At 47.2% G+C, this 14,630-nt stretch overlaps 1 protein-coding gene across 1 annotated transcript; it reads left to right on the top strand.

Moving 5' to 3' along the window:
• Window positions 1-8,090: 8,090 nt before the first annotated feature.
• LOC138366316 (uncharacterized) lies at window positions 8,091-8,507 on the top strand. The gene has a single exon (XM_069327344.1). It carries the CDS (start codon window positions 8,091-8,093, stop codon window positions 8,505-8,507), a length of 417 nt encoding a protein of 138 aa, XP_069183445.1.
• Window positions 8,508-14,630: the final 6,123 nt, after the last annotated feature.

Here is a 14,630-nt window from a genome sequence, read left to right on the forward strand (position 1 = left end):
CTGTATTTTCTCACTTTATAAATTGTAAGTCAGAGGGTTACACAGTATCTTTAGTGCACTGTGTAATTACATTATATTTTATAATGTAATATATTACTATATTACATTATATTATTAGGGGAATGGTTGGGATCGAACTTGCGTCTCTGGACTCTCCATTTCCATTGTATTTTCTCACAGGTATATCACATTATTTTTATTTCATTGTGCACATATATGTGTAAAAACACATTACAATATAAATTGTAAATTATTATTATTATTATTATTATTATTATTATTATTATTATTATTATTATTATTATGTGAGTGTTGCCGACACAATGGATGAGGTGGGTGACTTCTGCCGTCTCACCGTCCGCTAACTCCGCTAAACTTGCGCTAACTTTGTCCCAGTATCCATACCGCCTTCCATGTCTATCCCTGCATTTCCTGTGAACTTTAACCATTGTGTGTTTTACTACTAATTTTGGTGAAAGCCTTTGATCTAGGAGACGCCCAGAGAAAACACAGTTTCCATTAAATATACGACAAAGAATGGGCAAGGAGAGGCTCCTTTACAGCTAAGATTTAAGTCTTCTAAAGCTACGAGTCAACATTTTGACCTAGTCCAAAAAAATGCCTTAATCCTTAGCATTTATATTCCCCCTTAAAATGCTGTAAAGAGTAAGCTGATTCCACAATGTTCTTTTCGCATATTTATTAATATAATAAGATTAGGGAGACTCGCTCCGTGTGTCTTAATAATTAAAACATAAGCCTCTTTAAAGATGATACCGTTGTGTTGGTGAGGGTAGAACGGGAGCCATCTTGATACCCGGGTCGCGGGTCGAGGTCCGCTATACAGCCCCTCAGACCACAGGTCTGGGCGACACAGCACAATCTCTGCTCATGAATTTAAGAATCTTTTGTGGCGGTGTCTCGTATATTTTGTCCCATTTTCCCCTACTCGCTATTCTGGAGTTCTTGAAGGCATTAGTTTGTTTGCAAAGGCGTCCATAGTGGAGAGAGGGAGAGAGAGAGAGAGAGAGAGAGAGAGAGAGAGAGAGAGAGAGAGAGAGAGAGAGAGAGAGAGAGAGAGAGAGAGAGAGAGAGAGAGAGAGAAGAGAGAGAGAGAGAGAGAGAGAGAGAGAGAGAGAGAGAGAGAGAGAGAAAGAGAGAGAGAGAGAGAGAGAGAGAGAGAGAGAGAGAGAGAGAGAGAGAGAGAGAGAGAGAGAGAGAGAGAGAGAGAAAGGGTTCAGAAACTGACATGTTGGGCATGAAGTTTGACTCTTCAAGGACAATGAAGAGCTACATGATTAGCCTAGCCCAAAAGGCAACCAGAAAATGTACATCCCAACGGCTTATCTCACCTTCTTGACAGCAGGGGCTGCAAAACCTTATATGAAGCACAAGTTTGCTCTCATCTTAATATGCACCCCTCTACTGGATTGCCTGCCCCCCCCCTCCCATCATTCATCAGAATTTTGGACCAAGTCCAAAGTGGAAAGTTGGACAAGGTTGGGCCAGTCCCACCAGACTTGACCAAGTCTGGTGGGAATGGTTTGAACAACATCGTCGTGACGTTGGTGGTCTTACAAGGCTAACATCCTCAAAGTTCCGCACCTGGCCCAACTCCGTGGACTACCAGTAGTTGCCATCCGTAGCACTAGGCTCTCAACCTTCAACAGACTCAAGCTGGAAGTGTCTTTTTCAAGAACATCACTTCATCAGCGATCATTGATTCGTAGACTGACTCACATCTGGAACTTGTTCACTCAACAGGTTGACACACGGGAGATCAGGTCAACTGATCACATGAAGGCTCTGGCACACAGTTGGCTACGGGCTCATCCGCTTCCTTATATGATTGTTACTTAGATTTAAATAAAGATCTTTACTAGTAAAACAAAAAATCTAGGAGCAGGTTTCAGATGAGCCGAGGTAGGATAGCAGCTCTTGCTTGCAGTTTCACTAAGTACTTTAATTGACAACTCTAATGAACCCTAGTCTTAGCCAAAAAAAAATAGAGAGAGAGAGAGAGAGAGAGAGAGAGAGAGAGAGAGAGAGAGAGAGAGAGAGAGAGAGAGAGAGAGAGAGAGAGAGAGAGAGAGAGAGGGAGAGAACACAAGATTCATTTGACCTCCTTATTAATAAAGTGGTGGTGAAAGTGTTAATAAAGGCCAGAGTGAGACAAGCGAGTGTGAGTAAGCGAGGCGGCAGATCCCCTTCCCAATATGACACTCCCCCGGGCACCCTTGGGCTCCTTAGAGCTCCCCTGGGCTCCTTAGAGCTCCCCGGGCTCCTTAGAGCTCCCCCGGGCTCCTTAGAGCTCCCCCGGGCTCCTTAAAGCTCCCCGGGCTCCTTAGAGCTCCCCGGGCTCCTTAGAGCTCCCCCGGGCTCCTTAGAGCTCCCCCGGGCTCCTTAAAGCTCCCCCGGGCTCCTTAGAGCTCCCTGGGCTCCACACCACCGACCTCTCTCCTACCTCACAACTAACCTCCTAACAGCTACCTTATTTTCGGCTTGATTCGTTATTATTTACATAATTGTATAATAGTTTTTACCGAACTGGATTTTATTTAATATTAGTTATTTACACAAGAAGCGTGAGAGGGGCTGGTAGTAGTGAACTTTCTTGTATACAAATATAAATATATTAAAGAAAGATCATTTGAGCGCCAAAGTTCAACAAATATATTTTAGCATGAGAGTGATGCTCTTGCAAAGTGTAAAATGTTTGTTTACATTTACACACTTTGGTGTATAGGAATGTTTCGCTACATCAGGGGTGCTACACCAGGGGTGCTACATCAGGGGTGCTACACCAGGGGTGCTACACCAGGGGTGCTACACCAGGGGTGCTACATCAGGGGTGCTACACCAGGGGTGCTACACCAGGGGTGCTACATCAGGGGTGCTACACCAGGGGTGCTACACCAGGGGTGCTACACCAGGGGTGCTACACCAGGGGTGCTACACCAGGGGTGCTACACCAGGGGTGCTACACCAGGGGTGCTACATCAGGGGTGCTACACCAGGGGTGCTACACCAGGGGTGCTACATCAGGGGTGCTACACCAGGGGTGCTACACCAGGGGTGCTACATCAGGGGTGCTACACCAGGAGTGCTACATCAGGGGTGCTACACCAGGGGTGCTACACCAGGGGTGCTACACCAGGGGTGCTACACCAGGGGTGCTACACCAGGGGTGCTACACCAGGGGTGCTACATCAGGGGTGCTACACCAGGGGTGCTACACCAGGGGTGCTACACCAGGGGTGCTACACCAGGAGTGCTACATCAGGGGTGCTACACCAGGAGTGCTACACCAGGGGTGCTACACCAGGGGTGCTACATCAGGGGTGCTACATCAGGGGTGCTACACCAGGGGTGCTACACCAGGGGTGCTACATCAGGGGTGCTACATCAGGGGTGCTACACCAGGGGTGCTACACCAGGGGTGCTACATCAGGGGTGCTACACCAGGGGTGCTACACCAGGGGTGCTACACCAGGGGTGCTACACCAGGGGTGCTACACCAGGGGTGCTACATCAGGGGTGCTACACCAGGAGTGCTACACCAGGGGTGCTACACCAGGGGTGCTACATCAGGGGTGCTACACCAGGGGTGCTACACCAGGGGTGCTACATCAGGGGGTTAAAGAGCACAGGTTTATATATGATAACATATATAAATGTTATCTTGGATATAGAGAAGTCAAGTGTTTCCTCTTGGTGACATCGTACACAGTTGGAGAGGTATGTTGTGGTGGGAGGAACTACCTGCTGTTACGGGCTATAGGTAACGATCTCCCGGGCTAACCCTGACAATTACAGTGTCTCACTGTCTGGGGGATGTTCTGTGGTGTTACGTAGTGGGTCTTGGCTGTGTCACTGCTCTTTATGATGTGGTCTTTTCTCCTGGTCTGTGAGTGCCAGTGACTTTGGCACCCATCTCCCTTCTGACCTCCTCATTCTGCTTCGTACACAAGTTATTCTTTATTCTTTCTGTACCTCCTTTCTTCACTCTCTCCCTCTGTACGTCCCTTCTTCACTCTCTCCCTCTATACTTCCCTGCTTCACTCTCTCTCTCTGTACCTCTCTTCTTCACTCTCTCTTCTCTTTTTTGAGACCGTTTCGTATTCTCTTTCTTCCACCTACTCGTACGAATCCGGGGCCCAGACAAGTCAATATTGTCTTATCCACTCACGTATATATATATATGTGTGTGTGTGTGTGTGTGTGTGTGTGTGTGTGTGTGTGTGTGTGTGTGTGTGTGTGTGTGTGTGTGTGTGTGTGTGTGTGTCACCTAGGGGGCCAGGGCTCCTAGCCAGGCTCGTGTGCTAAGGGAAAGTAGTTAAGCTGGGACTATCCAACTCAAGCCCATACGTCCAATTAAACCTGTCTCTATGAAGACTTACAGAGTATACAAAATTCCTTATACTCAATATAAATGGAGAGACAGTTGGCGAAGGTTAACAGCAGGTAGGGGATAATTTATAATACACTCTTTTGGGGGGCAATTGTCGTATGTTTATGTATACTGACTTGTCGCTGTTAATACGTGTGTGTATATGTATACTTTAGCTTCATACCTTGGCCCTCACCAAGGTGCAACCCACAATAGTTGACTACCTCCCGGGTACCTATTTACTGTTAGGTGAACATTGGCATTAGCTGAAAGGAAACATTCGCACCATTTCTTTCCCCGCCCGGGATTCGAACCTGGAATTCCCGAGTGTGAGTCGAGAGTGAACCCAACTGTACGACCGACATCAAATCCCACCAAACCCCATTTTCTATGTGTCGATCATCTCTATATTTGCAAGATTGTCCGCATAGTTACAGACGAACCATCTAATCACTTGAGGATGGGTTGAACATTTGGTAGATGGAAAACAAAGCAAACCAGCAACACAAATAGGAAAAACAAACAAATACAAACTGGTGGAAAGACTTTAGCAAACACGGCCCATCTTTTGTTTACCTCCCCGGCCTGCCACCTGGCGGCCGGCTGAACAATTAACCTTATGAACCTCTCGCAACTAAGGAAAAGAAGAACTCGATTCTTTATGGCAATTTCCGGCTGATATTTAAGGATGGCAACATTCTGGTAATCTTGGCAAAAGCCTCGCTGGAGCTCCTGAGACGCTCAGATGCCAGAGAAAGTTTATATTAGGAGAAAACTGTGGCCGGATACAAAGAAATTCCTAATGGGGTCAAGACCTAAATTTCCTTGTGTTGATTTATTAGAGTCTGGAATAGGGAGGGAGGGCCGGTCTGGAGGGAGGGAGAGAGGGAGTAAAGAAGGAGGGAAGGAAGGAGGGAGGGAGGGAAGAAAAGGAGGAACAAAGGGGACAGGGAGGGAAGTCTCCTACACCTATTTACACCCACCCATTTAATCTCCTCTACACCCAATTTACGGACTTAACATTCTTAAATATTACCAAACTCATGACTCCTATGAGGCAGACGTCCGCCGTGTTTCACAACACTTAACACGGGGACCGGTATACGAGGGTTCCGGTGGCTGAGTGGACAGCACGTTGGAAACGTAATCCTGTGGTCCGAGGTTCGATTCCCGGCGCCGGCGAGAAACAATAGGTAGAGTTTCTTTCTCCCTGATGCACCGGCTACCTAGCAGTACATAGGTACCTGGGAGTTAGACAGCTGTTACGGGCTGCTTCCTGTGTGTGTGTGAAAAAAATAGTTGTTAGTGTGCTCAACTGTATGAACTACTGCATGCTCATTCCCTTGATCACTTAACCCACCAGAATGACTCCAACGACTGCCTCTACTCATCACCACATCTGGACACACATAACCTCTCCACCAACCTCAGGTGTAGTCAGTGATGGCACCTCAGACCATTACACAAACATTTATTACAACCAGTATTACTGAACCACCTTCAGGTATTGGAACCAGTATTACTGAACCACCTTCAGGTATTGGAACCAGTATTACTGAACCACCTTCAGGTATTGGAACCAGTATTACTGAATCACCTACAGGTATTGGATCCACTTGCTGCCGCTGCTGGTAACACAACCTGGGGGGACTGAACTCGGTAATGTGGCAAGCATCAGCCCAGGAGTACAAACATTCCTTCACAAACCTGAGCCTCTCTACTACTCACTGGCCAATGTTAACCAAACAAGCTAAACACCAAAAGAATAAACAACTCATCACTTACCAAAGGTGTACTTAAATCTATCAATAACAAGTGTAAATATGAGAACAATTCTCCAATAGATCCCCTTCTATAATCTATACTTTGAATTTGTAAGCTAAATGTTACTCTAAGTCAAAATGTAAAGTTTCATTTAGACTGATGTTCACCTGTTTAGTTCAGCCGTTACTGTAACCATTTGGGCAGAAATAATGTACAATGAACTGCTGACAACGTTAGTGACTTCAGTGTGCATGAGAAGAGGAGCCTTGGAGGCAGAACTCATGGACCCGAGTCAGAGTTCAGGGGGGAAATGAGAGAAACCCCCTGACTGGGCTTCAGTGGGAACCTCAGAGACCCTAGAGGATTCAGTTGATTCCCAGGTTACATTGCTATTGATCATGTCGTGGTGTAGTGGTGTAAGGCGTGTGTTTGGGGGTAATTATGAAGACGTGGGAACTGCAGAAGGCCTGTTGGTCCATGTGAGGCAGCTCCTATCCACAGAACCACACATGTCTAACCTACGCTTGAAACAATATATGGACCAGGCGTTATTACTGAGGCCCCCATGCTCCGGAGCACATAAAAAAAGATCTCATTACAAACATAATTACACCAACAATGACATATTCATTAATTTGTTTTAATTGATAAAACTATTACGCTTATATCGGCTCATATTACAGGGAAGGGTAATAGGCTTGTCTTTATTGGATAATAACCGCGACACGACAGTGGTGATTCTGTCATATTCTGGCTATAATGCCTATTATGGCCTCTGTGGCGCAGTGGGAAGCGCTGGAGGATCGCAATCGAAACCCCGGGTTCAATCCCAGCAGCAGGACCGAAGTGTTTGTGCAACGGTACTTTTAACGAAGCATCTACCGTCCAGCCCAGGTGGTTGGTGTGTGTGGGGGGGATGTTTGGAGAGAGGGAAGGAGAGAAGGGGGTAGAGAGAAGGGGACACAGGGGAGCGAGGGAGGAAGATATTGAGAGAAGGTGGAGGGGTGAGATGGTGGGCCAGAGGAGGGGGAGAGGAGAAGAAAGGGGGGAGGGATAGACAAAGAGAGATGATATAGGGGGAGATAGGGAGAAGGGAAGAAGGGGAACAGACCCAGACTCATTCTGCCCATCAGAAACAACTACAAGAAACACCCCATCACTTTACATGGAGTTGCATGAGGCGGTTCCCACCACAAGCGTCGTGTCTCAAGTAGTTTTACCCCTCCAGAAGCCTACTGATCCACCAGCATAATCTCACCGACCGAGGCTCATGGCTTAAATTGTCATAATGCATCAGAATTTTTGACGCTTGTGGTCAACTGTTTCACAATAACATTGCTTTAAGTGTGAGGACAGGGGTGAAGAGGCACGTGGCGCCCCTAGCGGCAACGTTGAACATCTTACAGAAGCCGTTGGGTGTTATAGAGAGGCTGTGTGAGGGCGGCGTCAGCGTGCTCCCTGGCAGACACCCGCCACTGTGCTGGGCAAGTGGCAGACTGTGAGTGCCTGGCGCCAAGTGCCTCGCTCCCAAGTGTAAACAGGACCCACCACGCCACTTTATAGTCTCCACAAGCGGTCACTTTGTCCGCGGGAAAGTTTGGCTGTCCTGGACCAGCGGGGACTTAATTTTAGCGCATTTGGCCAGATTTATGTTGCAGACGTGTCCAAAAATTGCAATATATCGGCGCTCGAAACAAATCCAGATGGACCTCACTTCAGAACGTATTCAACTACAAAATTATTCAAATTCAACTAAATTATCAACACTGGAAACACTGAAATAATTTACACAATGACACCTCAGTAAAGCAGTCTTGCTATGAGAAAATATAATGGCTATGAGGTGGGATCGAACTTGCGTCCCAGCTCGTACATGTCAATATTTGCAGACGATGCAAAGCTAATGATGAATGTAAAAATAGAGGACGACTGCAGAATGTTACAGGAAGATCTTGACAAAATCCACAAATGGGCAAACAAGTGGTTGCTGGACTTCAATCCCAATAAATGTAAGGCAATGCAGATGAGGCAGGGAGAAAAAAGACCAGAAGGTGTCTACACCATCAATGGAAGGCAACTACAGGAAACGGAAAGAGAAAGAGATTTGGGAGTGGATATAATCCCATCACTGACACCAGCGCCACACACAGGCTGGGTAGCATCGGCAGCATATGTGATGCTGACAAACAGTAGAAGGTCGTATAGAAACATGAACCACAGCGTCTTGAAGTCAATCTACTCAGATTTTGTTAGACCAACACTGGAATATGCAGCACCGGCCTGGAATGCACACTGTCTGAAGCATGAAACTGAAAAGTGTGGAGGTTTGTACCAAGATCAGTGCCAGAGCTAAGATGGTGCAGCTGCGAGGAACTTGACAACTCTCCAGAGGTTGATATACCTTAATAACCCTACAGAGTTCTCTTTTACATTGGTTAATCCTCTTGAATGAAAATAAATGTTTTCGTAGCTGTTTGGGCGTGAAAGTTCCTTGCTTTTATGTACCATAATACTACCATTATTTTTGTTGCTGTTGTACTTGCTTGCTTTTTTCAGTTCCTCCTCATGTAATTCCTTTTGTCTTCGTAATTATATTTTGCTGATTTCAGAGATGTTTACGGGTGTTCATTCGCATCGTAGCAATTTAAGTGAGTTATCCTCCACATTTCTTTATCCATTTTCCTTTTTAAAATATCTTCTTACTAAATTTTCCTCATACTACGTTTTCTTTGCCTTCCCATAATCGATTTCCTGTCGTGTGTTATCTCATCATCTATCACAAGTTTTGCTGCCTATCTATCTTTTTCATCTATTTCCGCTTCTATTTTTACATTTCAGAATTGCATTGATTAAAGACATTTTAATTTTTCAATTTTTATTCTCTCATCTTTTACCTCCGAGCGCTCCATTTTTATCCTCCCGTCTCTCCATCTATCGTCCTCTTTCTCTCCATCTATCGTCCTCTCTCTCCATCTCTGTCAACTGCTGATTAATTATTTCGGTGTTGGGGGGCCAGGACATCTCTGGCGGAGGTCCCTGTGTGTGTGTGGAGACTCTGAATGTTCCTTGATAGAGCCCGGCTGTTGTGTCATACGCCTGGCAACAGAGCGTGTTGTCTTGCCTATATATTGAGATCGTTGGGTGTTATAGAGGATTTTTTGGGGGGGAGGGGGACTGGCCAGTCCACTTTCCACCGATTTTGTGAGCGTTGCTATGGGATCCGATCCCCTTTTAATGGCAGCAATGGGGCCGACCCCTGACTGTTTCAATTTAGTCACATACACCTCACCAGTCACCCTGCAAAGTCCCCGGTGACTAACCATCTGGTCTCCATCCTTGGACAGCAATTCATTACTTTTTAGAGATAAATATATTATTATTGTGTTCTGGCCAGGAGCTGGACCCACATTGTTAGTTTGGGGGACATGATTACAACTGGTAACGAGCCATTCACAACTAACAACGTTGGGGTAATTGGTCGGGATTACGGATAATACGTCGTTATGCACGAATAAATGTGACATCTCTTGATCATTTGTAGTGGAATTGTTGCCTAATTGTTGGAAATGTTTTGATGGTTGTAGTCGCCTAGTTGTGTGTGTGTGTGTGTGTGTGTGTGTGTGTGTGTGTGTGTGTGTGTGTGTGTGTGTGTGTGTGTGTGTGTGTGTGTGTGTGTGTGTGTGTGTGTGTGTGTATGTGTGTGTGTGTGTGTGTGTGTGTGTGTGTGTGTGTGTGTATGTGTGTGTGTGTGTGTGTGTGTGTGTGTGTGTGTGTGTGTGTGTGTGTGTGTGTATGTGTGTGTGTGTGTGTGTGTGTGTGTGTGTGTGTGTGTGTATGTGTGTGTGTGTGTGTGTGTGTGTGTGTGTGTGTGTGTGTGTGTGTATGTGTGTGTGTGTGTGTGTGTGTGTGTGTGTGTGTGTGTGTGTGTATGTGTGTGTGTGTGTGTGTGTGTGTGTGTGTGTGTGTGTATGTGTGTGTGTGTGTGTGTGTGTGTGTATGTGTGTGTGTGTGTGTGTGTGTGTGTGTGTGTGTGTGTGTGTGTGTGTGTGTGTATGTGTGTGTGTGTGTGTGTGTGTGTGTGTGTGTGTGTGTGTGTGTGTGTGTATGTGTGTGTGTGTGTGTGTGTGTGTGTGTGTGTGTGTGTATGTGTGTGTGTGTGTGTGTGTGTGTGTGTGTGTGTGTGTATGTGTGTGTGTGTGTGTGTGTGTGTGTGTGTGTGTGTGTGTGTGTGTGTGTGTGTGTGTGTGTATGTGTGTGTGTGTGTGTGTATGTGTGTGTGTGTGTGTGTATGTGTGTGTGTGTGTGTGTGTGTGTGTGTGTGTGTGTGTGTGTGTATGTGTGTGTGTGTGTGTGTGTGTGTGTGTGTGTGTGTGTGTGTGTGTGTGTGTGTGTGTATGTGTGTGTGTGTGTGTGTGTGTGTATGTGTGTGTGTGTGTGTGTGTGTGTGTGTGTGTGTGTGTGTGTGTGTGTACTTACCTAATTACCTAATTGTGCTTGCGGGGGTTGAGCTCTGGCTCTTTGGTCCCGCCTCTCAACCGTCAATCAACTGGTGTACAGATTCCTGAGCCTATTGGGCTCTATCATATCTACATTTGAAACTGTGAATGGAGTCAGCCTCCACTGTGTGTGTATGTGTGTGTGTGTGTGTGTGTGTGTATGTGTGTGTGTGTGTGTGTGTGTGTGTGTGTGTGTGTGTGTGTGTGTGTGTATGTGTGTGTGTGTGTATGTGTGTGTGTGTGTGTGTGTGTGTGTGTGTGTGTGTGTGTGTGTGTGTGTGTGTGTGTATGTGTGTGTGTGTGTGTGTGTGTGTGTGTGTGTGTGTGTGTGTGTGTGTGTGTGTGTGTGTGTGTGTGTGTGTGGGTTGGTTGATTTGCATAGTGTTATTGATGGTGGGGGTTGTGGTGGTGGTGGTGTGGTGGGGATGGTGTGGTGGGGGTTGTGGTGGTGGTGTGGTAGTGGTACTTACCTAACAGTGACTACGGGGGCAGCGAGCTCTAGCTCCCCAGCCCTCGCCTAACAGCCTTGTTGTACCTGTTGGGCTACAACTTAAATATTCTGACGGTCAAATTCTTTGTTGAATCTGATCTTAAAGTTGTGGGTGGAGGTGGCTTCCCCAACCCCCCCCCCTCCCCCACCCTGGCTCCAAGTCCCCCCCCCCACCCCTCGACTACCCCCTTCCCCTTGTACCTCTTCTTCCCTCATGATGCAGCTGCTCCTAATGCCTCTGTTCACCTAGCAGTAAATAGGTATACTCAACTGTAGTAGGTTGCATCCTGGGAAAGGTAAGTATTCCTAAGGTTCCCCAACGTCAAGAAATTGTCGTACTAAAGTGCTCTTATCCTAACCTGCCAGAGGACCCAGAACAGAAAACGGGACAATACGTTACTTTCGCGAGCTGCTACCATTTTCTAGTGCGACATTGTTTGCCTTTATGTAACGCCTACGAGCGAAAAGCGACGTTCTTTGTAGGAGAACAGGTTGAGAAGTTACCCCATTTGGACCTTACACCTGATGCTTCTGTTCACCAAGCAGTAAACCGAATAATCCCGTATCACCTCACAAACACAAGTAGGTAGTGGGAATGGCCGACAGAGCCACGGAGGACAGAGCCAGACAGAGCCAGACAGAGCCAGACACGGAGGACAGAGCCAGACAGAGCCAGACAGCACCCCCATCACAGGAGCCACCAGGAGGCAATTAAGGTAAGTTCCTTCAATCTGAGCTTAGGACTCCAACAGTGGTGATCCCGCTGTCAACGAGGGCTGCATAATGGGGGTGTGGGGGTGTGGTGGTGGGGTGGGGGTGTGTTGGTAGCTGACTGGGTGGCTGGCTGGCTGGCTGGCTGGCTGACAGGGTGGCAGGGTTGGCGGGTCTCTACCACTCTCCACGCGGCCATTAACATCTCGCCGCTGCATCCTATTGTATTGCAATGCATTAAGGACAATGTATCACATATCCAGGACTTGCAGCCTCTACCACAACAACACTTAAGCGGCAGCCTCTCGCTTAAGGCAGCCACGAGGACAATCATCTTCACATCATAAGAAGACATCTCACTCTGCATTAAGCACAGAGGCTTGCAACAGGATCTCTCGCGTCAAACACCTTCCCAGTCACTTCTCTATTAATTATACGAGAGATGATAGCATAAGTTGCAACATCCCCCCCCCACCAGTTATCTTCCTGCACTGGGGATGCGATCATGCTTCACTGTATGAGTGTATGAGTGTATTGGGAACTGTGGTGTATTTTATGCAACGAAAATATTAAGGGAAGTCAGGGAACTGAACATTACATTGTAAATGGGTGATTGGTGTGTGTGTGTGTGGGGGGGGGGGGGGTACAACTAAAGTTTGTTAATACACTCGTATGGAGGATACACTCACGGCTACACACACTTGATCGTGTTGCAAAACACACACACACACACACACACACACACACACACACACACACACACACACACACACACACACACACACACACACACACACGCACACTCTTATCAGTGCCCCAATTCCCAACTGCCTCCAGGGAATTTATATTCTCAACAAAAACTGAATGGTGATATATAGTGAAGGCTGACAGTGAGAGGGGGAGACCCATCATGGCGTCCTGGTAGTGCTGGTACTGTGAGGGGGAGACCCATCATGGCGTCCTGGTAGTGCTGGTACTGTGAGGGGGAGACCCATCATGGCGTCCTGGTAGTGCTGGTACTGTGAGGGGGAGACCCATCATGGCGTCCTGGTAGTGCTGGTACTGTGAGGGAGACCCATCATGGCGTCCTGGTAGTGCTGGTACTGTGAGGGGAGACCCATCATGGCGTCCTGGTAGTGCTGGTACTGTGAGAGGGAGACCCATCATGGTCCTGGTAGTGCTGGTACTGTGAGAGGGAGACCCATCATGGCGTGCCTGTGTTGACAGGCTGTATTGTGGTTTCCTACCTACTTCCGCCTAGACCCATCATGGCGTCCTGGTGTTGACAAGGATCTGCTATTGTGGTTTCCTACCTAATATCCGCCCTATATCCCTGCCTCGTTTCCTCCCCTCTCTCTCTCTCTCTCTCTCTCTCTCTCTCTCTCTCTCTCTCTCTCTCTCTCTCTCTCTCTCTCTCTCTCTCTCTCTCTCTCTATCTTATCTACGGTGGTAGTTTGACCTCCTGGGTGACCCCACGGGTCATCAGCCAGGCCAACGACGTACTTCAGTAACTCGGACAGTAATTCAGTAATCATTTTACAACATGGTCTCCTGTCAATCCTTCCACGTAGATGTCAACAACCCGTCAACAGGCGATGATCCGTCAACCACCTGTCAAGCACCAATCAGTCCTCGAAAAGTGTCAACACAACGATCAACATCTTCAAATTAAACTTAATTGGCAATTAAGCTTTTCTGAAGGTCGAACATTTTGTCGGTTAAAACGACATATTTTTTACCCGTCTATGGAAATGTGAGACTAACATGGGCTAGGAGGCCTGCCCAAGATTAGTGAGTTAGATGCCTAAGTATTGTAGAACTGTCTACATGTCTTCCCTCCCATGCCTTCCCTCTTCCATCTCTCCCACCTTCTCTACCACTCTCCCTCACCCTACACCCTTCACTCACTCTCAAGTGGAGCCTCTCTGGCTGGTTCCCACGATTTGACAATCGTAAAATTTGAGGCAGTTTACCCGAGTTTATTCCCTGCCCCTTGACATCTCTCCCTCCCCTGCCCCTGACGTCCCTCGCTCCCCTGCATGATCACCCCATCAGAGATTTAGGTCAATTAACCAATATTTTCAACATGCTCAACACGCAACATCTGAGGCAACTTGGGGTGCAGAACGCAGTAATGCTCCTAGAACCATTATGACCTAGACATTCCTAGGTAGCTGATCACAGAGTTAGAAGAGCCAGAGTCGAGGCTCTGAGGAACTACCAAGCGACTTCACTATCTTGACGGTATATATATATCAGTCTCTGTTAAAGGCAGTCTGTTGGTGAGAAGATCTTAATTTTAGGTTAGTCTTTATTCTCTGATTCCCCTTCCTTGAGTCACTCAGGTGTGACCATCACCGGCGGTGGTAATTAGCTTTACCTGTTGTTGATACTTCTAGTACACTGATCACTTCCTGACCTCTCCCTGAGAGAGAGAGAGAGAGAGAGAGAGAGAGAGAGAGACAGCGCCCTGGACCAATACGTATCAAGGGGGATGTCCAATTTGTGAGAGAGAAAAGTTTATAGTGAATGAAACGTAGCTGATATACACTATCTCTTCCTCCTGTGCTCCTCTCCCCCTCCCACCTGTCTCCTCCTCTCTCCCTTGCTTCCTACTATCCTCCTCGATACTATTCCTCTTTGACTTTTGTCTTCACTTTTAGTTCTTCTAAACCTCTTGTTTCTCCTCTTCCTTTTCCTCCTTCCTCATCTCTCTTCCCTCCACCCCCTCCCCCCTCCACCCCCTCCCCCCTCCACCCCCCTCCTCCCACCCCCCATA

This window comes from Procambarus clarkii, chromosome 19 (assembly GCF_040958095.1).
Source record: "Procambarus clarkii isolate CNS0578487 chromosome 19, FALCON_Pclarkii_2.0, whole genome shotgun sequence".
NCBI classification, from domain to species: domain Eukaryota; kingdom Metazoa; phylum Arthropoda; class Malacostraca; order Decapoda; family Cambaridae; genus Procambarus; species Procambarus clarkii.

Excerpts from the sequence above, each read along its gene's own strand:
- LOC138366316 (XM_069327344.1), top strand. The coding sequence starts at position 8,091 with ATGTTACAGGAAGATCTTGACAAAATCCACAAATGGGCAAACAAGTGG.